The sequence below is a fragment of the Hypanus sabinus genome, chromosome 6 (genome assembly GCF_030144855.1).
Source record: "Hypanus sabinus isolate sHypSab1 chromosome 6, sHypSab1.hap1, whole genome shotgun sequence".
Lineage (NCBI taxonomy): Eukaryota > Metazoa > Chordata > Chondrichthyes > Myliobatiformes > Dasyatidae > Hypanus > Hypanus sabinus.
This window is the reverse complement of record NC_082711.1, coordinates 29,518,982-29,543,398: the sequence shown is the minus strand read 5'-3', so window position 1 is coordinate 29,543,398 and position 24,417 is coordinate 29,518,982. Positions and strand designations below refer to the sequence as shown.

Below are 24,417 nucleotides of genomic sequence, written 5' to 3'. Positions count from 1 at the left end.
TGAGGGATTGCCTTGTACAAATAGCCCTGATAATTAACATGGAGGCTCAGCATGAAATTGGGAAGGCAAACAGAACAATGTCCTTTATTACAAGACAACTCATGTAAAAAGAGTGGAGTTGTCTTGTTCCAATAATATTAGGCACAGAGGGATACCCAAGAGAAAATATTGTGTACATCTGATTTTTCCACCGAAGAAAGGATATATTTGCAGTAGAACATGCACAAAACTATGCAAATTTTGAGGAACAACCAGAGGGTAGTAAATATATGGAACAAGCTGCCAGAGGAAATGGTTGAGGCAACTAAAATAATTTTTAAAAGATAGTTGGGCAGGTACATGGATTGGACAGGTTTATAAGGTTAAGGGCCAAAAACTGGCTAATGGGACTATTTTAGACAGGGAATGTTGGTCAGCATAGATGGATTGAAAGCCGTTTCCATGCTGTATAACTCTGAAAAGGAGTTCAGCAGGGTTCACCAGGTTGTTTCATGGGATGGAAGACATATTTTATGAGGAGAAACTAAACAGCCTGAAACTATATTCTCTTGAACGTATAAGAACAAGAAATAATTTCACTGATGTAGGGCTGTTGTTTCCCTGGGCTTTGTATCTAAATCAGAGCATCAAAAAATGGTATCAGCCTTCCAGGACAAAGATGAAAGAAATTTATTCACCCAGAATGTCAATACTCTTTGGAGTCCTCTACCCAAGAGGACTTTGAAGGTTCACTCGCTCAATTTACTCAAGATAAAAAATGCAAATTTTTTTAGATATTAAAGGAGTCAGAGGTTATGGTGTCATGACAAGCGAGACTGAGGTAGGTCATCCACAAATTCAAGGTTAAGCAAATAAAGGGGGATCGATTGCCTGCTTGATTTCTGTTCTTATAACATTGATGATATTTGTATTCAACTTTCATGATGTAATGAATTTCAAATGGAATTTTGAAAATTTATTTAGTTTAACAAGCTGCTGAAAGAAAGGAAGGGAAATAACATTTTAAATCTTGGGATTCAACTCAGGTAATAAAACCTTTTTGTACATTTTGAAACAAACAAATTATCCTTTTTGCTTTCAAGTCTACTGCTTAGTATCTAGTTTTCTCTATGCCAGTGGGTTACAGAAGTTCAACGTTTCAAGTAATTTCAAAGCTGACATCCAGAAGGACCAGGGGAATCAAGGGGAATGGAAAACAAATGAGGTACTGCAATTAAGGTCAAAGGTCAGCCATGACATAGAATGGCAAAGCAGATTCAAGAGGCTATTTACTTCTATTTATCATGTATGCATTCTAATAAAAAATCTAAATATTAACTTAAATCAACTACTTTACCAAGGATCAAATTCTTACATCATCATCGCTTAATGTGACCTGACTGGACCGCCATGTTGATTGAAGTCTACCTGTACCCTGAGATTGTGTCTGAGATGGTGTTGAGCAGACAGATAAGAAGCATTATCATCAAACATTAAAGAGGAAAATGTGATAGTACTGCAGACAAACTTCGATAAAAACATTTAAAAGAAAGCGGGTATAAATTTGAGAGAATAGCCTACCACTCAGAATATGCCCCTTCACCTAACTTACCTCTTACTGGCCTGAAGCCTCCTGGCTGTAGGAACCCAAGAGGTATTGGGGTTTCAAACAACATAATGCAGTGATAACGACTCTCAAGGAATGACCCACTCCTGAAGTTCCTCAGCAAATCTTTCTTAGCTGGCATAACCCTGCCCTAGATGTGGCAACTACCAAATGTGTCTCAGATATTCAGATACATTTAAAAACTGTTAAAAGTGGAAAAAGAAAGCTAACAATTAATTTTAGAAGTGTAAATGATAAAACAAAAACAATGAAAAACACTTCTAAATAATAAACTACAATAAATTAACCATAAATGTAAAAGCAACTTACTTTTATTTCCTCCCATTCTTAAAATCCCTATTGAAGGTAATGGGCACAGAGATCTAACCTCATGTATGATCCCAGAGTTGATTTTCAAGAATATGTACTGTGGAATATTAGAGCTCCATTGATGGATTGTATAATGATTCCAGCAATGAGGTACTACTGAGAATTGATGAAATGGATCTTCACTAGTAAGTCTGGGCCAAGCACATTCCCTTAATCTTATTGGTAATTAAATTTGGGCCAAACCCTAGACCAGGGGTGGGCAAACTTTTTGACTTGAGGGCCACAAAGGGTTCTAAAATTTGACAGGGGGGCCGGACCAGGAGCAGATGGACGGAGTGTTTTGGTAATACACCTCATAAGAGAAAATAAAATATCATGGGATATGTAGAAAACATGTGCTTTAATTTCAATTGAAAATGAACAAATGCATTACAACAAAATATCTGTCTTTGAAGCCCCATGGTATTTAGCTATTTATTGAAATGACTTTTAAAACACTGAAAATTAAATGAATAAAATACGGCTTTTTTTAATAGTAACAGTTATTATTTTAAAGCACTGAAAATTCTGTTATCCTTCAAGATATTATCATCATCACTCTCCTCCTGACTGTCTTTATTTCAAAAACGGTAGGAGATGCAGGTCTACTTGTCCTGCTCCTTCTTATTCAATTGTCCCCTGTGCCAAAACTCAACAACGACCCGCACAATGACAGAACAGTGAGAGCGCGCCAATATGCAGAGCTCTGTGCTCGCAAATCCCCGCAGGCTATCTCCCTTAGCCGGAACGCTGGCTAATTGTGAGCCGGTTCGGATGTGCCAGGAAATGGGTCGCCACAAGGTCACAAAGTAAAGCGCAAATGTGGAGTAATACGCTGCACCTCAACAAAGGTCAATGTATATAGAGTGCGTCATCTATTGGGAAGACGCCAGAATTGCGAGGAAAAAATGTTAACAAGGTTTATTAATATAATTTCATCAAGTTCTGTGAGCCGGATTAAAAAGCTTAACCGGCCGCATATGGCCCGCGGGCTGTAGTTTGCCCATGCCTGCCCTAGACCAATGATTAGATTTAATTTCACCTACCACCCCACCAGCCTCTGGGTCCAACATATAATTCTCCGTAACTTCTGCCATCTCCAACTGGATCCCACTACCAAGCACATCTTTCCCTCCCCCCCCCCCTTTCTGCTTTCCGCAGGGATTGCTCCCTATGCAACTCCCTTGTCCATTCGTCCCCCGCCATCCCTTCCCACCGATCTCCCTCCTGGCACTTATCCTTGTAAGCGGAACAAGTGCTACACCTGCCCTTACACTTCCTCCCTCACCACCATTCAGGGTCCCGGACAGTCCTTCCGAGTGAGGCGACACTTCACCTGTGAGTCGGCTGGTGTGGTATACTGCATCCGGTGTGGCCTTTTATATATTGGTGATACCCGACACAGACTGGGAGACCATTTCGCTAAACACCTACGCTCTGTCCACCAGAGAAAGCAGGATTTCCCAGTGACCACACATTTTAATTCCACGTCCCATTCCCATTCTGATATGTCTATCTATGGCCTCCTCTACTGTCAACATGAAGCCACACTGAGGTTGGAGGAACAACATCTTATATTCTGTCTGGGTAGCCTCCAACCTGATGGCATGAACATTGATTTCTTTAACTTCTGTTAATGCCCCTCCTCCAATTCTTATCCCATCCCTGATTTATTTATTCCCCCCCCTCCTTTTTCTTTCTCTCTCTGCCCATCAGTCTTTGCCTGTTCTCCATCTCCCTCTGGTGCTCCCCTCCCCCTTTCTTTCTCCCTAGGCCTCCCGTCCCATGATCCTTTCCCTTCTCCAGCTCTGTATCCCTTTTGCCAATCACCTTTCCAGCTCTTAGCTTCACCCCACCCCCTCCTGTCTTCTCCTATCATTTCAGATTTCTTCTCCCCCTCCTACTTTCAAATCTCTTACTATCTTTTCTTTCAGTCTCAGCCCAAAACGTCAACTGTGCTTCTTCCTATAGATGCTGCCAGGTCTGCTGCGTTCTCAGACCAGTTGTGTTTGCTAAACCAAGGCTCAGTTAGATAAGAGATCAGAGAAGATTAACTTTATTTATCACATGTACATCAAAACGTAAAATGAAATGCGTTGTTTGTCAATGAAGAACACAGTCCGAGATGTGCTGGGGAAAGCCTGCAAGCATTGCTATGCTTCTGGCACCAACATAGCATGCCCACAAAAATGACTCACTGAGTTTACATGTTCATTATATGCATTGGATTATGAAGCGACAAATTTTTTCAGTGTTATAATAGTCAAATTTAATGCAAAATAAAGATTTTATGATTTTCTTTCTGAGTTCTCTGTGCATTGCATGCAATAATGCAGTTCTCAGTCATATGCAGTGGCATCCAGTGCATGTCTGAATAGTGAGAAAGAGAGAGAAAATTTCCTTAATGTCCAAATGTAGTAGTGTGATATGTTCATGGCTTAGTCAGATGGGTAATCTTGCTAAAGAATACTGGTTGTAGAGGCAAGATGGGTGGTAGAGCAGTAGATGTTGGTGGATGCAGATAAATATAAAAGTTGACATAAGGGGCAGGTTTGATAAAGCTGTGGTCTTTAATTACCAGTTTTGGTAGAAAGGTTAAAACATATTACTATATTGAAGAGTTTAACTAGCTGATTCTTCATGTGAAGAATCAAAATAATATACAGGTATATGTATTAGAAATGGCAATAACCTTATAAGTAAGCTCAAACACTTCATAACCAATAAACATTTAGAAAATTAACATATCATGGAAAGTTACCTTTTCTGCGCGAGTTACTGCAAGTTTTTCTTGATCCCCTGTAATCCTGAAAAAGAATACATAGTTCAAATGTAAATTTAGAATTACAAACGTTAATGAAGAAATATCACAAAGTCTTTTTTTTTAAATAATTATAATTATAGACTTCATTTTTACAATTTAACACAGCACCATGTTCTTAATAATTTGAAGACAGGTACTGGAAATGAATTGACTGAAATTATAACTTCTTCACAGACATCGTTCTTTACCATATTCAGGAAATAAATTTCTCATATTTTCTTCTGATATTTGACACATTAAATCAAAATTAACCCCCACAGCAATTCCATGAATCATATTTTCAGAAATACTTCACTCTGAAGCAATTTTCTAATACTTGCCCCTTAACACCCCATGATTCTTCTACTACTCCCTTATACTAGTCACAATTTACAATTGCCTACCAATCTAACAACCATGGCAGATTTCAATCCCTACTTAATGCCCTACTTTGAACAACAATGTTCAAAGTACAAAGTACAGGTATGTCACCATTTACAACCCTGAGATTTATTTCCTGCAAGCATCCAAGAAACATAATACAGTCGATGATTGATTGCACCCAACAGGAAGGGCAAACAACCAGTATGAAAAACGGAAACAAAATAACAATAATAAATAATTAAGCAATCAGTATTGAGCACATAAGATGAAGATTCCTTGAAAATTAGTCCATAGGTTATGGAATAGTTCAGTGATGGGGTGAGTGAAGATGAATTACCTCCACTGGTTCAACAGCATGATGGTTGAGGGGCAATAACTATTTCCGAACCTGGTGGCGTGGATCCTGAGGATCATGTACCTTAGTCCTGATGGCAGCAGCGAGAGGAGAGCATGGCCTTATGGTGGGGGCCCTTGATGATGGATGCTGCTTTCCTGTGTCAATACTCAATGGGGAGGGGGGGGGAAGAGGTGGCTTTACCCATGGCGGACTGAGCCATATCCACTACTTTTTGTACGATCTTCTATACAAGGGCATTGATAGTTTTGTAGCAGGCTGTGATGCAGCCAGTCAATATACTCTCCACCACACATGCTATAGACATTTGTCTAAGTTTTAGATGTCATACTGAATCTTTGGAAACTTCTAAGGAGGTAGAGTTACTGCCAAGTATTTTTCATAATAGCACTTGTGTGCTGGGCCCAAGATTGGTCCTCTGAAATAATAACACTGAGAAATTTAAAGTTGCTCAAACTCTCATCCCCTGATGAGGACTGGCTCATGAACCTCCGGTTTCCTCCTCCTGAAGGCAATAATCAGCTCCTTGGTCTTGCTGACATTGAATGAGAGGTTGTTGTTATGACACTACTCAGCCAGGTTTTCAATCTCCCTCCTATGAGCTGATTCAACACAACCTTTGATTCAGCCAATGACAGTGGTGTCATTAGCAAACTTAAATATAGTTTTGGTGCTGTGCTTACCCTCACAAACATAAATAAAAAGCATGTAGAGTAGGAGCTCAGTATACAGCCTAGTGGTGCACATACGCTAATGAAGATTGTGGAAGAGATGCTATTCCCAATCCGATCTGACTGGGATCTGCAAGTGAGGAAATCAAGGATCCAATTACACAAAGACATATTGATGCCAAGGTCTTGCAGCTCATTGATTAGTTTTGAAGAGGTGATGGTATTCAATACCAATCTGTAGTCAATAAAGAGCATCCTGATGTATGCACTGTTGCTGTCCTGATGTTCCAGGGTTGAGTGAAGAGCCAATGAAATGGCATCTGTTGTGGACCTGTTGCGGTGCCAGGCAAATTGGAGTGGATCCAAGTTGCTTCTCAGGCAGGAGTTAGTATACTTCATCACCAACCTCTCAAAGCACTTCATCACAGTGGATGCAAGTGCTTCTGGACAACTGTCATTGAGGCAGGTTACCAAGTTCTTTTAGGCACTGGTGTAACTGAAGTCTGCTTGAAGCAGGACGGTACCTCAGACTGCCAAAGCAAGAGGTTAAAGATATTGGTAAACACTCCAGCCAGTTGAACAGCACAGGCCTTTAGCAGGCTGAGGTACCCCATCTATGCTGGATGCTTTCTGTGGGTTCACGCTCCAGAAGGATATTTTCACGTTGGCTGCAGAGACTGAAACCACAGCATCACTGGGGGCTGTGGGAGTTCATAAAAGTTCCTCCATGTTTTAATGGTCAAAGCAAGTAAAGAAGGCATTGAGCTATTTAGGAGTAAGCCTTGATGATGTCTATGTATGTCGCCTGGTTACACTTTGTAGGAGGTAATAGCATTCAAGCCCTGCCACAGCTGTTGAGCATCAAGTTTGGTCCAGATTTGACACTTTGCACATGAAATGGCTTTCTGGAGATCATAACTGGACCTCTTGTATCTTACTTGTTTGCCAGACCTGAACACTACTGATTTGTCCTCAGCAGACTGCTGATCCAGGGCAAACGCTGAATGATTTTTAATGAGGTCCACAACCACTGTGGTGTATTCATTCAGATCCTTTAATGAATCCTAGAGCACAGCCCAGTCCACCGATTCGAAGCAATCCTGTAGCCACCTCTCTGCTTCCTGCAACCACACTTTGTTGTCCTCATTTTTGGAGCCTTACTTTTCAGCCTCTGCCTATATGCAGGTAGAAGGACAGCCAAGTGATCAGATTTCCCAAAATGTAGTCTAGGCATGGAGCGTCAGGCATTCGTTATTGTATTATAGCAGTTTTCGAGTGTTGGAATTCCTGGTGCTGCATGCTATATGTTGAAGATAATTAGGCAAAGATTTCTTCAAATAAGCTTGATTGAAGTCCCTGACTATGATTTCAAATGCGTAAGAGCAGGCTGTTTCTTGTTCGGTGATGGCAGCATTCAATATCCTGAGGGCCTGATTATCTTTTGCTTTGGGCAGTCTGTAAACTGTAGTCAGGATCATGGGGGAGAACTCTCATGGTAAGTAAAACAGTCCGAACTTAATTGCTAGATGTTCCAGGTTGGAGGGACTTGAGTACGACAAAGCCAGCACATTGGAGCACCACAAAGTTTATCATGAAACACAGACCCCACCTTTTGCCTTCTCCAAATCAGCAGTTTGGTCTATCCTGTGAATTGAGACTTCTTCAGGTCTTACTAACACATCCAGCAGGTCCGGAGTGAGCCACGTCTCCATGAAACACAGAACTCAGCAATTCATTTCCCTCCAATACAGCCACCTTGCCCTTGTTAACAAGATGCTGGGTAGAGGGAGTTTCATCCCTCTGTGTCTCAGCTTGGTTTGGAGTGAGAGTAATTCAGAAGAGATATATTTAGAAGTTTTATAAGCAGCCCGCAACATGTCGCCATGGTTCTTAGTGGCATAACCAAGAACATCAGAAAATACAGTGAAATGTCCTATCTGCATTAACAACCAACACACCCAAGATGTGTTGGGAGCAGCTCGCAAGTGTCACCACACATTTTGGTGCCAACATAATATGCCCACTATGTTCAGCAGAACACAAGCAGCAACAGCAGCAAACCAAGCTCCTTTCCCAACATCCACCCACCCACATACACTGACATACCCCCAACCCCAGGATAGGCTACCTCTGTGCCTCCTGCCCTTGACCCCAGACTTTCAGACATGGGGCCTCCAAATTTGGACTTCAGAAAGAAGTTGGAGTTATTCCCCAATTCTCATATCCCTTGGTTCACTTACTATTCAAGCATTTGTTCAAGTTGCTTTTATTGTCATTCCGACCATAAACTGCTGGTACAGTACACAGTAAAAATGAAACAACATTCCTTCAGGACCCTGGTGCTACATGAAACAACACAAAACTACACTAAACTACGTAAAACAACATAAAAACTGCACTAGACTACATACCTGCACAGGACTACATAAAGTGCACAGAACAGTGGAGGGCAGCACAATAATTAATAAACAAGACGAAAGGCACAGTAGGGGACAAATTACAAAGTCAGTCTAGAGTCTGAGTATTGAGGAGCCTGATGGCTTGGGGGAAGAAACTGTTGCACAATCTGGTCATGAGAGCCCGAATGCTTTGGTACCTTTTGCCAGATGGCAGGAGAGAGAAGAGTTTGTGTGAGGGATGTGTGGGGTCCTTCACAATGCTGTTAGCTTCGCGGGTGCAGTGTGTGGTGTAAATGTCTGTAACGGCGGGAAGAGAGACCTCGATGATCTTTTCAACTGACCTCATTATCCGCTGCAGAGTCTTACGATCCGAGACAGTGCAATTCCCGAACCAGGCAGTGATGCAGCTGCTCAGGATGCTCTTGATACATCCTCTGTAGAATGTGGTGAGGATGGGGGGTGGGAGATGGAATTTTCTCAGCCTTCGCAGAAAGTAGAGACACTGCTGGGCTTTCTTGGCTATGAAGCTGGTGTTGAGGGACCAGGTGAGATTCTCTGCCAGGTGAACACCAAGAAATTTGGTGCTCTTAACGATCTCTACCGAGGAGCCATCGATGTTCAACGGAGAGTGGTCATTCCGTGCCCTCCTGAAGTCAAAAACCATCTCTTTTGTTTTGTTCACATTCACAGACAGGTTGTTGGTTCTGCACGAGTCTGTTAGCCATTGCAACTCCTCTCTGTAAGTTGACTTGTCATTGCTGATGAGACCCACCATGGTCGTGTCATCGGCCAACTTGATGACGTGATTCGAGCTGTGTGTTGCAGCACAGTCATGAGTCAGCAGAGTGAATAGCAGTGGACTGAGCACACAGCCCTGGAGGGTCCCCATGCTCAGTGTGATGGTGTTGAAGATGCTGCTCCCGATCCGGGCTGACTGAGGTCTTCCAGTCAGGAAGTCTAGGATCCAGTTGCAGAGGGAGGTGTTCAGGCCCAGCAGTTTCATCTTTCCAATCAGGTGCTGAGGAGTGATTGTGTTGAATGCTGAACTGAAGTCTATGAGCAGCATTCGAATGTATGTGTCTGTTTTGTCCAGGTGGGTGAGGGCCAGGTGGAGGGTGATGGCGATGATGTCGTCTGTTGAGCAGTTGGGACAATACGTGAACTGCAGGGGGTCCAGTGAGGGGGGCAGCAGGGTCTTGATATGCCTCATGACGAGCCTCTCCAAGCACTTCATGATGATGGATATGAGTGGAACGGGACAGTAGTCGTTGAGGCAGGACACTGAAGACTTCTTCGGCATGGGGTCGATGGTGGCAGCCTTGAAGCACGATGGAACGATAGTGCTGCTCAGGGAGATGTTGAAGATGTCAGTGAGAACATCTGCCAGCTGGTCTGTATGTCCTCTGAGCACTCTGCCAGGAATATTGTCTGGTCCAGCAGCCTTCCATGGGTTGACCCTGCATAGAGTTTTCCTCACACTGGGCATGGTAAGACACAGCACCTGGTCATTGGGAGGAGGAGTGGTCTTCCTCGCCACCACTTCATTTTCCGCCTCGAAACAAGCGTAGAAGTTGTTCAACGCATCTGGGAGGGAGGCATGACCAGCACAGGCAGGTGATATTGTCCTGTACTTGGTGATGTTTTGAATATAGATTTCCTTGACATCTAAGCCCAGCGAGGAAATAGAATTCCTAAGATCTGCAAAACTCTGACCAAAAAAAATTCTTATGACTGGCCTAATTGGGCATTTGCTTATTCTGAGACTACATAATCACCTGCTATTCCACTGTGCAACAAAGCAGCCTCTAAGGAACTGCCCAGACAATCAATTTCTAAATTGTTTCTGCTTCAGTGGAACTACCTCTCATATTTCTACACTTCAGTGAGTGCAGACCAACCTCTTCTCAAAGGAAAGCACTCATCCCTATACAATTGAATCTTTATCCAATAGTACAAACACTCACAGCTGCATACACCTCAAACACAGCCACTGCATACTGATGTGCTGAGAACCTGATGCATTCCCTTGCCCACTGAAGCTTGTTCAGTGAAAAGGTGATGAATTTTTCATCCCACAGCTATGTGCAGAATTAACTATGGAGCCAATGTCCAGAGACTCGCAACAAGTTGTCAGCTGAACAGTGCTGAGGGAAGGATTGATGCAGGATTCCATGCACAACACAATTGTCAGTAACCTATAGCAACTCCTCTTAAGCTGATTCTATTTGTGCACTCAGTCCTGGGAATGTTTCCTGAGTGTTTAGCATTCTGAATTGTTTTTACTGCACATTAATTTTAGGAGTTTCATGAGCTATAATACTAAAAACATAACACTTATGAGTTTCTTACTACTTACAAACTAATCTGTCTTTCTGTTCAGACCAAGTCATTGGGTATATTTAAAGTGGAGTTTGAAAGGTTCTTAATTAGTAAGGGTGTCAAAGATTACAGGGAGAAAGCAGGAGAATGGGGTTGTGATGATGGAGGAGACTTGATGGGGCAAAAAGCCTAATTTTGCTCCTATGTACTATGAGTTATGTGTACTATGACTAAACATAGTATTGTAGTATGAAAATAAGTATACCAAAACAGAATTGTTTTCCATTTATCATTTTCTCTCTTCTTGTTTGGCAATGGCTTTATTTGCTGAAGAACACTTCCAATACTTCATTCAAGAAATAATAATTGAACTGAGCCTTAACAAAAAAATATATTTCATTCTGTGACCAGATAGGACTGCAGCGTAACAAATTAATTCCATTTTCTTGTTTCAATTCCAACATAGGTCATTGGACAATAATTAGGAAAAGCTTTATATAATTCCTCCCTAACCCAATGGTGCCAGAGCTCTTTTTAGTGTTCCTGGATGCGTTAGCTAATTTACCACTGACTATGGATCAACTGATATGAACAACACAATCGCACGACACATTAACCAAATCATCTACAACTGAATGATTCACAATTCTCCCTTTTAAACACAATTCTGCAATAATTACTTAGAATGTATAATTCTACTACAAACAAAAAAGTGTTTTCAAAATTCAAAGAAATTAAATTATCAAAGTATAAATTAGAAACAAATGCATAATTCACAATGTGAAGAGTCTCCTGATAGTTAGCTATAGTCATTTCACAACAAGCTAAAAACAAAAATGACAAATGGGTCAGTGCTAACAACTGGATCATGACATTGACTGAAAAATATCTTCAGTTCAGAAACAAACTGGTTCAGACAAAAGGACCATGCTTTTTATTTACTCCTCTTGTGCCTCCTTTCACCTTTCTTCATTTTCCTCAAGTTTTCCTGCTGTTGAAAGGTAGCCCAGCTGAAGCATTAACTTTACTTTAAGCAGACTTACATTTGTTAAAGTTTAACAAACTCTATATTATTTTGTTCATGCTGATCCAAAATGTTTCTCCTTAAAAGTACCTGTGCTAGCTGTCTCAACCATTTCAAGAATCACTCAAATGGCCATACAGCATTTAATACCATGGAAGTCCAAATGGAATACAACTGAAATTCCCTATCATGAAGGTAACATTGGACAATATAGTTTTCATTTATTAAGATTCTAATCACAATCGCTATCTCCAAAATGAATGAGAAAAGCAAGGATAACAGGTTCATGGGAATACCACCTGTAGGTTCCTCTCCAAGTTGCAAAAGATCCCAAGTCAGAAATGCATCGTCCTTCCATCATTTATCACAGTCACAATCTTGGCAAAAACAGTGTTACAGATGTCCCTTCACTAAGAGGTGACAACATTTCAAGAAGGCTCACCACCAGTTACTCAAGGACAAATAATGAGCATGTTATCACTAATGATCAGTTCCCACAATATGAATAAAAATAAATTAAATTATCAAGTGGATCAAAGGTGTACAATTTTACCCCTTTAATATGCTTTCAACTGTAGATTCAGGCACAGATCTTTGTTCCCTTTTCCTCCTTCCAGAATGTTCCTGGAATTAAAAATAACACAGAGTCTAGGTTAATAACATAAATGCATTCTACGTAATTTCTCATGAGCCGAAGAATGACATCTATAACAGACAGATTTTTGTCTGTACACTAACAAATTTCCTCAAGCAGCCAAGCCTGCATAGAAACAACCATGAAGCATAGAGGATCCAAACGTTTATGGGACTGTGGGAAGAGAATGTGCACTGGTCAGATAGGGAACACCAAAAGGCTGGGTACACATTTGGCCTGCCGAACTTAATGCCAGGACTTCATTTGAATTTTATCCCCTAGTAACAAGCTTGATTGAAGGTTTTGGACTGGAGCCTAGAGAATGTGGAGTGAGGACCCCTGGAGGACTTAAGGGTGGGGGTCCCTAATATAGAGTAATTGAGTTGTAAAGCACAAAAATGGACCCTTTGACTCACCATGTCCCCATCGACACTAATCCTATTTGCCACATATCCTTCTATGCCCCATCTATCCAGGTACCTGATTAAATTTCCCTTAAACAGAATGATTATAACTGATTCCATTCCTTTCTCTAGCAACAAGTTCCAAATATTAATCTCTCTCTAGTAAAAAGCATTCCCCTCTTATCCCTTTAAAATTCCTTCCTTTTACCTCAAACCTATATACATTTGATTTTGATACTCTCACTTCAGGAAAAAGATTCTAAAGGTTTATCTTAACTATGCTGCTTAAAATTCTCCTTCTATCAGATCACTCCTTCAGAATCAGAATAGGGATTTAATAACACTGTTAAGTCTTGTAATTCTTTGTTCTTTGGCAGAAGTAGCCAAAGAACTACCATAAAAAATATAAATAAAAAGTACTATAAATTACAATTTAGAAATATATATCTGATTAAATAAGTAGTGCAAAATGAGAACAACAATAATGAGGTAGTGTTCATAGGCTGGTTCATTGATTGTTCAGAAATCTGATGCTGAAGGGAACGAAGCTGTTCCTAAAGTGTTCAGTGTGTGTCTTCAAGCTCCTGCATCTCCTCTCTAATGGTAGTGTTTGTGGGGAATTGCCTTTTGAAGATTTCCTGGATGCTGGGGAAGCTAGTGCCCATGATGAGTTTAAAACCATTTTTCCGATCTTGTGCAGTGACCCCTCCATACTAGACAGTGATGCAACCAGTTGGAATACTTTCTACAGTACATCGATATGTAATGCCCTGGTTTATCTTTTTACTGTTATGCTGTATGTATTTCATTTTGGCAGTTCTGTATGAGCAGTCTGTTCCGTTTCCATGCTTGTTTGGGTTTTGGTTGAAGATAAGAGAGAGGAGAAATGTGTGCCATCCAATTAGGATGGTCAGATTAAGGGGAGGTTTCTCTGGCAAGGGACATTTAGGTTGGGCTTGGGGCTTTTGTTTGAAAGGAAATGAAGAGAGAAGATGCTGGGGAGAACTGGTGGGAGACTCATTTGTTCGAGGTGGATTGCGAGCAACGTTCATCAGGTGGTGTGTGCTTTCACATTACACTGCTGGCAAGAAGGGCTATCTTATTAAAATGGAAAGATATTTCTTCCCTACATTAATTGAATGACCTGAAAATATTGCAAAAAATGTGTATGAGCGAGAGAATATTTGTTAATTAACTCCTCAAAAGTCATCAATCGACCAACACAAAATAAATCTGTAAAAGAATGAATTCTTTTACTTTTCCATAGAAGGAAAATGGGATCAGTTGTTGAAGGTTTAAATGAGAAGTTTTGATATAAAACAGTAGATAACTTAAATTGTTTAAAATTTTAAAAATTGCAAAACTGAACCCAAATCCGTAAAGATTGTTTAATAACCGGATAAAGATTTAAATTTGGAGTTTTAGAGAGCTATAAAGGTAATGGAGCTCCTAAAACTGCATATTTTTCGATTAAATTGGCTGCACTGGGCTGGATGATGAGCATGAATGAGGAACTGTGTGGTTCACCCAGTCAAAACCAGACATGTTATGGCCTGGGGAAGTAGCGATGGGAAACCTCAAATTTCCAGGAATGCCTGAGGCCAACACCCTCTTGGTGGATACTCTGGAAGACCATGAGGAGGAGTCAGGCTTACCTGCTGGGGTACTGGTGAGGCCCGAACTGCAGAAGTCTTCAGTTGTACAAGATAACAGGATGACAGTGAGCATCTAGAACATTTCGGAACGGGAGGTCACCCTCAGGCGGGGGATGCCAATGGTGCACCTCTTCCCGGTGACGGTAATGTCTAGTATCCCTGGGAGACAAGCCGGGGAGAAACTCTCTCCGAAAAGAGGAAAGATGACTGCTGAGTTATTCAAATTTGGGGACTCCCCAGTACCTGGCGGTTGGTAAAAGAGGTTGATAGAGAAAATGTTGAAGCTGGAGGATGTCTTTTCTATTGACAGGTTTGATTTGGGTTGTTCCTAGAGCACTCGTCACACCCATCCAGGTGGCAGAAGACACTCCATTCAGAGAAAGGTCACGGCGACTGACACCTGCAGAGGTAGAGGACGTTTGGTAGCATCTGTGGAAGCTGAAGGAAGTTGGGACTATCATTGAGTACAGAAACCCTTACACATCTCCACTATTAGTGGCCAGGAAGAAGAAAGAGAAGGTACAGATGTATGTCGACTATTGGACTCTGAACAAGTGCACAGTTCCTGACCTGTATACAGTCCCAAGAATCGAGGATGCATTGGCCTGCCTGAATGGTGCAATGTGGTTCAGTGTGCTGAACTTGAGGAGTGGGTATTACCAGATACCCATGAGTGAGGCTGATAAAGAGGCTCATTTGAAGTATGTGTCTGATATGAGAAGGGAGCTGAAAAATGCTTATGAATTAGCTGAGGTCTCAGCAGCCAAGCAGAATCAAGGAAATAAGAGGATCAAAAAGTTAGGTTCTCCTAACTCATGCCTGGAGACCGAGTCCTCATAAAGAATTTGGGATTACCTGGGAAGCATAAGTTGGCTGACTGCTGGGCGCCTACGCCCTATGTAGTGGAGAGTCGGATGCTAAATGTACCAGTTTTCTGGTTGAAACCAGAGGATGGGAGTGGGCCTGTCAAGATTCTCCATCGGAACCACCTTCTACCTCTTGGACAAGAGATGCATGTTGACCCAGAACCTAAATTGGACGCTACACTTAGTAAGAGGACTCTGCGGCGACGTGGAGAGACTGAAGGAAAGATTAGACCTGCCCTCGTCCCTGAATGGGATACGGATTCCGAGGATGAGGAAATGGGGATGTGGTATATGCTGCCTTTTGCTAATTCCCCACTAACTGAGGAAGAGATTCCCAACCTTTCTCACGCTGAAGCAGGTGAAATCGGGGGTACTATCTGTGCACAGATTTGCAGCTGGACTACGAAGGGGGTTGGGCTCTAAAGTAACTGGGAATGACGCTAAGCTCAGCCAAGTGGCAAAGGGAGCTGAGTTGCCATAAGACACAAGTAATAGACACGGGGAGGCCTCGACATGTAGACTAGAAGTATCCCAAGGAATGGCTGAAACTAAAGACGTAGATGATGGGATACAAGGTATCAAAGAGACAGGAGACCCCAAATAGACTGGCCTTTGTAGCACCGGGGGAACAGAGGGTTGCTACTATCCCCCTAGTGAGATATGTCACTAATATTTACAAATGGATTGGAGGTTCTGACATCACGAAGTTCCTTTGAAAACAGTGTTATTAATAATAGGATGACAAATTATTTCAAAAGTCATGAGGACATGACTATTTCAGTGGGTGGGGAGAGTATAATGCTTTGGTTCATATTTTTATTGTTATGTTGTATGTATTTCATTTTGGCAGTTCTGTACGAGCAGTCTGTTCTGTTTTCATGTTTGTTTGGGTTACAGTTGAAGATAAGAGAGAGGAGAAATGTGTGCCATCCAATTAGGATGGTCAGATTAGAGGGAGGTTTCTCCGGTGATGGACACTAAGGTTGGGCTTGGGACTTTTGTTTGAGAGGAGATGAAGACAGAGACGCTGAGGAGAACCGGTCATTGGATATGATCCTGTGGGAGACCAGTTTGTTCGAGAAAATTTGTGAGCGATGTTTGGAAAGTGCTTTTTGCTTTCACGTTGACGGAGGGCCCAGTGCATGAGTGACAGAGAAGTTCAAGATGAGCTCCAACTTGTGCACATTTGACTGTTTAGTTAGAATGGGTCCTACTCTTTTTGTTATTCTTTACTAAATAAATACAATTTCTTTAATTGTGTGAAGTGCACTGTCTGTTATTTCGTGGCATTAATTTGTAAAAGGGTAGCAAATGGCACAGCATCCACACAAACCTGGGTTTGGGGTGGGATCGAGGGTGTCTCAATTTCATGAGTTTGGTAAGGCTGAGGTTGTCTTCCCTAGACTTCTGCAGCCAAGGAAACCAGGGTGTTTCATGTAAAAATATCAAATTTCCTCAAACTCCAAATGAAATACAGCTGTTGACATGCCTTCTTCATAATTGCATCAATATGTTGGGCCCAGAATAGATCTTCAGAGATTTTGAAACTTGGAACTGCCCACCTTTTCCACTACTGATCCCTCAATGAGAATTGCTGTATGTTCCCTCAACTTCCCCTTCCTGAATCAAGTCCTTAGTCTTACTGACATTGAGTGCAATGTTGTTGTTGTGACACTACTCAACCATCAACCGTAACTGCTACATGCCTCCTCATCACCACATGAGATTCTGTCATCAGTAAATTTAAAGAAAGCATTTGAGCTGTGCATCGCCATGCAGTCATAGGTGTAGAATGAATACAGCAGCTTGCTAAGCACACACCCTGGAGGTGTTCAGGTGTTGATTGTTAGCGAAGAAGAGACATCCTTTGCAACAAATTTCTTTCATAACATACCGATTTTTATATTCCATCACCCAACCTATGAAAGCAAGCATAGCTTCTTCAACATCTTATCTAACTGTTGCTGGTTACAAGGAAACATGAACTTGATCCCTGAGATATTGTATTTTGTGGCCTTGCCAATTTCTTTCTTCAGTTCCCTTCTGCACACAATATTCGCAAAGAGACTATCTTGCTTCCAGTTGCCTACATCTGTCATCTTTTCCTTTTCAATACCCCTTGTCATCCAAGATTCGCTAATCATGCCATCATTGCTTTTCACCATGATTGGGATATACTGATCTTAAACACTTTTATTCAGCTGTTGTTTGACCCACAAGCATCTGCTCGGTTTCTCCATTGTATTGAGTATTTTCTGTATTTTTATTTGTCTCAAGATTCAGTACCCAAATACAGTGGGTAATTGTTAACAGGGGCACCAGAATCCTTCCCATCCTCCAGAAGCTTAGGCTCTCACCCAAAGAAAAATTATGTTGTGTTTACTTTCTCAGTTGCAATTCTCCACAATAAATTGAATGGAATTGATTTTATTTTTTGTATCCTTCACATACATGAGTAAAAATCTTTACATTACATCTCTATCTAAATGTGCAATGTGCAATCATAGTAATTTATAATAAATAGAACAGTCAATCTAATGTGGAGTATACTCAAATCAGCATAAGTTCATCAGTTCATCTGGTGGAAGAAGCTGTCCCAGAGTTTGTTGGTCTTGGCTTTTATGCCATAATTTTCACCATAATTTTCAAATAAGACCTAAGACCATAAGACATAGGAGTAGAATTCGTCCATTCATCACATCGAGTCTACTCTGCCATAAGATCACAGTTCATTAATGATCCTTCTCACAGCATTTTCCTGCCTTCTTCTCATAATCTTTGACATCTTTACTAATCAAGAACCTTATCAACTGACACTTTAAATATATATAATGACTTGGCCTCTACAGCCGTTTGTGCCAATGAGTTCCACAGATTCACCACCTTCTGGCAAAATAAATTCTTTCTCATCACTGTTCCAAATGGACGTCCTTCTATTCTGAGGCTGTGCCCTCTGGTCCTAAACTTCCCCACTATAGGGAACATCCTTTTCATGCCCACTGTAACTTGTCTACCAAACTTTCTATAACTTGCTGCTTCCACCAACAGAACTTAATGTTCTGTCTGACAATATCATCTAGAAGTACATATACAATTCTCTAAACCTTCATCCAATTCATTAATATATTTGATAAGAGCTACACGTTGTTCAGATTTCTAGGAAACGTTACCTGAGATTACAAAGAAACTCCTTTTTTCATCTCCCACTGAATTATATCCATGTTCAAAAATTACTTCCACATTGAAGGTGATTCAATCTCATACAAAAAATCCCTCATGAATTAATGAATATCATTCATCCAAAGGACTCTAAAAATTCAACTCAATTAGTCAGATAAGTTCTGTGCTTATCAATGTACGCTCTCATTTTCTGATACTTATTTCATGGACTCAGTCTTTCATGGAGCCTTAGAAAAGTACAGCATGGAAACAGGCCCTTTGGCCTATTTATTCTATGCTGAGTCATTTAAACTGCCAAGTTCCAAGACCTGCACCCAGTCCATAGCCCTCTATATCCCTCCGATCCAAATTATATCCAAACTTCCCTTCCACGTTGAAACCAATCTCGCATGCGCCATTTGCACCGACAACTTACTCCACTCACGACGTTCTGAGTGAAGAAGTTTCCCCACATGCTCCCCTTAAACATTTAAACTTTCACCCTTAACCCATGACCTCTAGTTGTAGTCCCACCCAACCTCAATGGATAAAATCTGCTTGCATTTACTTTATCTATACTCCTCATAATTTTGTATGCCTCTGTCAAATCTCCCTCCAGTCTTCTATGTTCTAGGGAATAAAGTTCTAACCTATACAAACATTCCTTCTAACTCAGGTCCTCTAGTCCCTGCAACATCCTTGCAAATTTTCTCTGTACTCTTTCAACCTTATTCACACCTTTCCTGTAGGAAGGTGGTCAAAACTGCACACAATACTCCAAATTAGGCCTCACCAATGTCTTATACAACGTCAACATAATATCCCATATCCTGTATTCCATACTTTGATTTCTGAAGGCTCACCAGCCAGCTTTCCTTAGGACCCCATCTACCGTCAGGAATAAAGTCCTAACTTACTCAGTCTTTTCGTATAACTCAGGTCTTGCAGTCCTGGCAACATCCTTGCAAATTTTCTCTTATAACTTCTGGAATTGACCCTAAATTTATCACTTTAAAATCTGGTAAACACCCACAATAGAAAAATTAATTAAAGAATGGGTACTAGAATGCTAAATGAAATAGTATATTGAAACAAATAGGCTTGGTTTCTATCAAAATAAGGCGTAGGTCATTTCTAATCATTGCTTCCCGCAGGATATTTGTTTGATGTATTTGCTAATTCTATATAAAACACACAAATTCTGCCAAGTCTTGTTTTATACTTCAAATAGCAATTTTTAGTAAACAATATCAATAACATGACTAACCTTAATATATTTTCCATGACTTTCTTGTTCATCCTTTCCTTTTTTTAATTTATGTTTTCGCTCTCCATCTTCCCTTCTTTCCAAATCTCTCTCCTCGTGCTCTCTATCAAGGTCCTTAATATCTTTATAATGATGCTTTCTCTTATCATCTTTGGATTCCTTGACTTTTCTCTCTCTGTGTTTCCTTTCCATTTCTTCAACTCTGGCTTCTGAACCGGGCTCTTGTTTGTCCTTGTGTCTCTTTTCCCGATGTCTGTCATGAAGACCATGCTCTTTGCGTTCTCTGTGTCGCCATTCATAATCATCATCTTTAAAATCAGAAGATCTTCTTTTCTTCTCTTTGCCATCTTCGTTACCCTGTCAATACAAGCATGATGCACCTTATTTGCTAGAAAACCTGCTAATTTAATCCTAAGGTTTCACCTTTGCAAACCTAACCTACTATTTAAACTGTGACAAAATATTTTAGTTTATACACAGTGCTTTGGTTTATATACAGCACTGCATTTTCATGTTTTGATGCCATGACAGTTTACTCCTTTTAGATGGCACTGTGTACGGCAGCTGTGTTGTGTACTGTGCTGGCATTGTAATTTACTGCTCATCTCTCTACTTCTTTCTGCACTTCTCTTACAAGAAGCTGAAAGTCACATCAGGTATGATTGATTGACTATTTTGAACACTGGAAAGAAGGCATTCAATCATAACGTGCTGCCCTTCTACCACTGGGACCCCTGCTCACATGAACCATGGGAGGTTCATTCACAACCCTGGTATTGCTGAGCAAGCATTGCTGGGGGGCGAGGAAGAACAGCAGGCATCTTGGTTAGGTTAAGATGGTTCACAAATCGGCCGCTGCTCCTTAGCATACTCCTGGCCAACATACAGTCCCTGGACAACAAGCTGTGTGAGCTGAGAGCCAGAATGTCCTACCAATGGGAAACGAAGTGCTGTAACGTTGTATACTTTACTGAAACCTGGTTGTTGGAGGAAAATTCCAGACCAAACCATCAAACTCACTGGGTTCTCTGTAATCTGAGTGGGCAGGTCTAAAGACCCCTCTGGGAAAAGTAAGGTGGGGGGGAGTAGGTTTCATGGTGAACAATGCTTGGTGCGACCCAGGTAGCGTGCACACCCTCAAATTCTTTTGCTTCCTGGATCTGGAGTACATAAGCTGCCGCATCAACTTATCTGGCTGCCTAGAGAATTCACATCTGTTATTATTGCAGCTGTGTACATCCCACCACAGGCCGATATCAACTTGACTCTCAATGAACTGTGAAACCAACAATATCCATGAAACCACTCACCCAGAGGCTACTTTCATCTTTGCTGGAGATTTTAACCAAGCTTTGCTGACCAGAGTTTGTCCGAAGTTCTGGCAACACATTGAGGTGAGCACAAGGAAGGAAACATACTTGACAATTTTTACTCTCCTTTCTGCAATGCCTACAAAGAACTTCTCCGCTCTCCATTTGGAAAGACTGATTATTCCTCCATCTTGCTCCTACCTGCCTACAGGCACAAGTTGAAGCAGGATGCAGTCATAGTGAAAACTAGTCGGCCCTCCTTATCCGCGAATTCCACATGCGCAAATTCAACCAACCACGAATCGCGAAAACCCAGAAGTGCTCTTCCAGCACTTGTTGTTCAAGCATGTGCAGACTTTTTTTTTTGTCATTATTCCCTAAACAATACAGTATAACAACTATCTTATATAGTATTTGCATTGTATTAGGTATTATAAGTAATCTAGAGATGATTTAAAGTATACGGGAGGATGTGCGTGGGTTATCGTGGATAAGGATCGAAAAAATCGGAATTTCTCTTACTAAGTAAGTCCGAACAGGTACATCTGGTATTATTTAGCGTCAGTTAGTCAAACGTTTGTCTTAGTATATAGTATATCTTTTACCTTTCTATGCATATAAAACACTTAACAATGTATGTTTCAGCGCCGGGCTCAGGAACGAAAGTTCTTGTTACTCGGGACAGTCTGCTCCCGTGTGCGCTCTCCACCGTGCCAGGTTGATGTGGAGGATCAAAAACCCAAAACCCAATAATTAAACCACTGCACTGCTCAGTAATAATTGTAGCTTTCATTGGGGCAGAGCCTTTCTCACTTTATCCTTTAAAATTGTTCCGATCGTTGACTGACGTAGACAAATGCTTTTCCAATGACCGATGGTGTTTCACCTCCTTCCGATCACTTTATTATTTCCACTTTATTTTCAATTGTGTTCGTGATTATTTTCGCGAACAGAAAACTGCAGATTCAGATCTCTACCACCTGGTCCTAATGTCCACTGCACTGAGATAGGTTAAATATGGTCTCTGGTTCCACTGGGTCATAAGGTCCACTGCATTGAGACAGGTTGAATAAGGGACTTGAGCATCCATGAATCTTGGTATCCGCGAGGGGTCCCAGAACCAATCCCCCGTGGGTAAGGACAGCCGACTGTATTCACTGCTGGTCCAACCAATCAGACCCAATGTTACAAGACTGTTTTGACAGTGTCACCTTCGAGCTGAGAACATCTCCAAATACACAGAGTTGGTCACAAGCTACATTTGGAAGTGCACTGAAGACACTGTTCCCCAAAATCAGTCTGGGTCTACCCAAACCAGAAGCCTTGGAAAATAGTTCAGTGCATGTTGCTCTCAGTGCAAGGGATAAAGCCTTCGCCTCTGGAAACCAACAAGAGCTCAAGAGATGCCACTATGATTTATGTGGAGTCATCCAGGTGGCAAAACGGCAACACAGGGACAAAAATCCAGTCACAACTCTGCGACAATGGCATACACAGAGTATGGCAAAGAGTATACTGCACACCATTGCAGACTTCAAGAGAAAACACAGCAGTAAAGCCAACATTGCCGCCTCACTCCTGGACGAGCTATATGTTTTTTTTACACTCGATTCTAGGTTGATAGGACTGAACCCCTGAGGATAGCTGCCACCAAAACCTGTTGCAATGAAAGAGGCGAACCCAAGCGCAGGACACAGGCATGGACATTGCGTTAGGATGTAGACACGGGCATGAGCATTGAATGGCAAACAGGAGAGAGTGCAGGAAGGCAGGAGACAGGCAGAACTGATCTTGACACGGACTGTAGAAAAGAAAGCGACAGACAAAATGCTTCTTAGCTCAGAGAGATGGAGTTACACAAGTAAACCTTGGTGCTGAAGTAAAACTTAAAAGACTCAGCTCGACACGGAGAAACCGAGTTTCACAGGTAATTCTCGGTACTGAAGCAAAACTTAGAACACACAGTCCTAAGCAGCCAGGAAATATTAATTACCACACTGACAAAACCAATGATCTAGCAACTAGTGGATGCAAAGCCGGGGTTGTTATGCTCCAGGTCTTGATGAAAACTAGGTGTGTCGCTATCAAAGGAAATTAGGAGAAAATGGGGAATTGACAGTCGGGACCATGACAAAACCTTGGTCATCTTGGTCATCTCTGAGGTTGAGATATGTAGAACATTCCAAAACGTCAACAGCCACAAGGCAGCAGGGCTGGACGGCATCCAAAGGCACGTCCTTGAATTGTGTTCTGAACAGCTGGCTGGGGTATTTATGGACATTTTTAATCTCACCCTCACCGAGTGTGCAGTGCCCTCCTGTTTCAAATCATCCATCATTGTCCCTGTACTTAAGAAAACCAATGTAGCATACCTGAATGATTGGCATCCTGTCGCACTCATCTTAATTATAAGCAAATACTTTGAGAGGCTGATTAAAGACTACATCTGCAGCTTGCTACCACCCACACTGGACCCCCTACAATTCGCCTACCAACGGAACAGGTCTACCAATTATGCCATAGCCACAGCACTATACACCATCCTCGCTCACCTGAAGAAGAGGGATACATATGTTAGAATGTTGTTCTTGGACTACAGTTCAGCATTCAACACCGTAATTCCCTCCAGACTTGACAGGAACCTCAGGGACCTCGGCCTGCACCCCACCATGTGTAGTTGAATCCTACACTTCCTATCGGATTGTCGACAGGTGGTAAGGATGGGCTCCCTCACCTCTGTCCCGCAACACAGGTGCCTCCCTAGTTGTCTTCTGAATCCCCTTCGCTACTCCCTTTACACTCACAACTGTACAGCACACACAGCTCCAATCTGCTGATCAAATTCGCAGATGACATGACTTTGATGGGCCTTATTTTTAATGGTGACAGAGGAGAGGTTGACACCCTGACACAATGGTGCCAGGAAAACAACTTCTCCCTCAATGTCCAAAAAACAAAAGAGCTGATTGTGGATTACAGGAGGAACAGAGACAGGCTCAGCCCAATCAACATCATCAGGTGTGCAGTTTAGTTTCAAGTTCCGCAGTATTCACATCACCGATGATCTCACCTGGACTATTCACACTGGCTTTGTGGTTTAAAAAAAGCACAACAGCATCTCTTCCACCTCAAGCAACTGAAGAAGTTCAGCATGGGCCCCCAGATCCTCAAGACCTTCAACAGGGGCACCATTGAGAATCTTCTGACTGGCTG

At 41.7% G+C, this 24,417-nt stretch overlaps 1 protein-coding gene across 4 annotated transcripts in view; it reads right to left on the bottom strand.

Annotated features, from left to right (window-relative positions):
* dync2i1 (dynein 2 intermediate chain 1) overlaps window positions 1-24,417 on the bottom strand; it is an 88,828-nt gene that overhangs the window by 43,245 nt on the left and 21,166 nt on the right. For 3 of the 4 annotated variants that reach the window (XM_059971883.1, XM_059971882.1, XM_059971884.1), the window contains exons 5-8: window positions 19,895-20,251; window positions 12,463-12,533; window positions 4,716-4,761; window positions 1,355-1,426 (exon numbers count right to left, since the gene is read on the bottom strand). In XM_059971883.1, the coding sequence (XP_059827866.1) occupies window positions 1,355-1,426; window positions 4,716-4,761; window positions 12,463-12,533; window positions 19,895-20,251 (546 nt within the window). The remainder of the gene's footprint in view (window positions 1-1,354; window positions 1,427-4,715; window positions 4,762-12,462; window positions 12,534-19,894; window positions 20,252-24,417) is intronic. The other variant, XM_059971885.1, reaches the window with a different exon arrangement.